Below are 1,083 nucleotides of genomic sequence, written 5' to 3'. Positions count from 1 at the left end.
GAGTGGTAGTTGTCTCTACTGGAGTGGTAGCTGTCGCATCTGGAGTGGTAGTAGTCAGTACTGGAGTGGTAGTTGTCGCTATTGGAGTGGTTGTTGTTGCATCTGGAGTGGTAGTTGTCGATACTGGAGTGGTAGTAGTCAATACTGGAGTGGTTGTTGTCTCTATTGGAGTGGTAGTTGTCACATCTGGAGTGGTAGTAGTCAATACTGGAGACGTAGTTGTCGCTATTGGAGTGGTAATTGTCGCTATTTGAGTAGTTGTTGTCGCTACTGGAGTGGTAGTTGTCGCATCTGGAGTGGTAGTAGTCAATACTGGAGACGTAGTTGTCGCTTTTGGAGTGGTAATTGTCACTATTTGAGTAGTTGTTGTCGCTACTGGAGTGGTAGTTGTCGCATCTGCAGTGATAGTAGTCAATACTGGAGTGGTTGTTGTCTCTATTGGAGTGGTAGTTGTCACATCTGGAGTGGTAGTAGTCAATACTGGAGTAATTGTTGTCGTTACTGGAGTGGTAGTTGTCGATATTTGAGTGTTAGTTGTCGCTACTGGAGTGGTTGTTGTCGCATCTGCAGTGGTAGTAGTCAATACTGGAGTGGTAGTAGTCAATACCGGAGTGGTTGTTGTCTCTATTGGAGTGGTAGTTGTCACATCTGGAGTGGTAGTAGGCAATACTGGAGTGGTAGTTGTCGCTATTGGAGTGATAATTGTCGCTATTTGCGTAGTTGTTGTCGCTACTGGAGTGGTAGTTGTCGCATCTGGAGTGGTAGTAGTCGCTTCTGGAGTGGTAGTAGTCAATACTGGAGTGGCAGTTGTCGCTATTGGAGTGGTAGTTGTCGCATCTGGAGTGGTAGTAGTCAATACTGGAGTCGTAGTTGTCGCTATTGGAGTGGTAATTGTCGCTATTTGAGTAGTTGTTGTCGCTACTGGAGTGGTAGTTGTCGCATCTGGAGTGATAGTAGTCGCCTCTGGAGTGGTAGTAGTCAATACTGGAGTGGTAGTTGTCGCTATTGGAGTGGTAGCTGTCGCATCTGGAGTGGTAGTAGTCAATACTGGAGTGGTAGTAGTCAATACTGGAGTGTTTGTTA

At 46.1% G+C, this 1,083-nt stretch overlaps 1 protein-coding gene across 1 annotated transcript in view; it reads right to left on the bottom strand.

Moving 5' to 3' along the window:
* Window positions 1-4: 4 nt before the first annotated feature.
* The window catches only part of LOC110451297 (mucin-2-like), a gene marked incomplete at both ends in the record, with an annotated part of 3,071 nt that continues 1,992 nt past the window's right edge, over window positions 5-1,083 (bottom strand). Inside the window, one exon of the mRNA XM_021499233.1 lies at window positions 5-1,077. Coding sequence (XP_021354908.1) covers window positions 5-1,077 — 1,073 coding nt within the window. The remainder of the gene's footprint in view (window positions 1,078-1,083) is intronic.

The sequence above is a fragment of the Mizuhopecten yessoensis genome, unplaced genomic scaffold (assembly GCF_002113885.1).
Source record: "Mizuhopecten yessoensis strain PY_sf001 unplaced genomic scaffold, ASM211388v2 scaffold637, whole genome shotgun sequence".
Lineage (NCBI taxonomy): Eukaryota > Metazoa > Mollusca > Bivalvia > Pectinida > Pectinidae > Mizuhopecten > Mizuhopecten yessoensis.
Note: the sequence above shows the minus strand (reverse complement) of the source record. Positions and strands in the feature narration are given on the sequence as shown.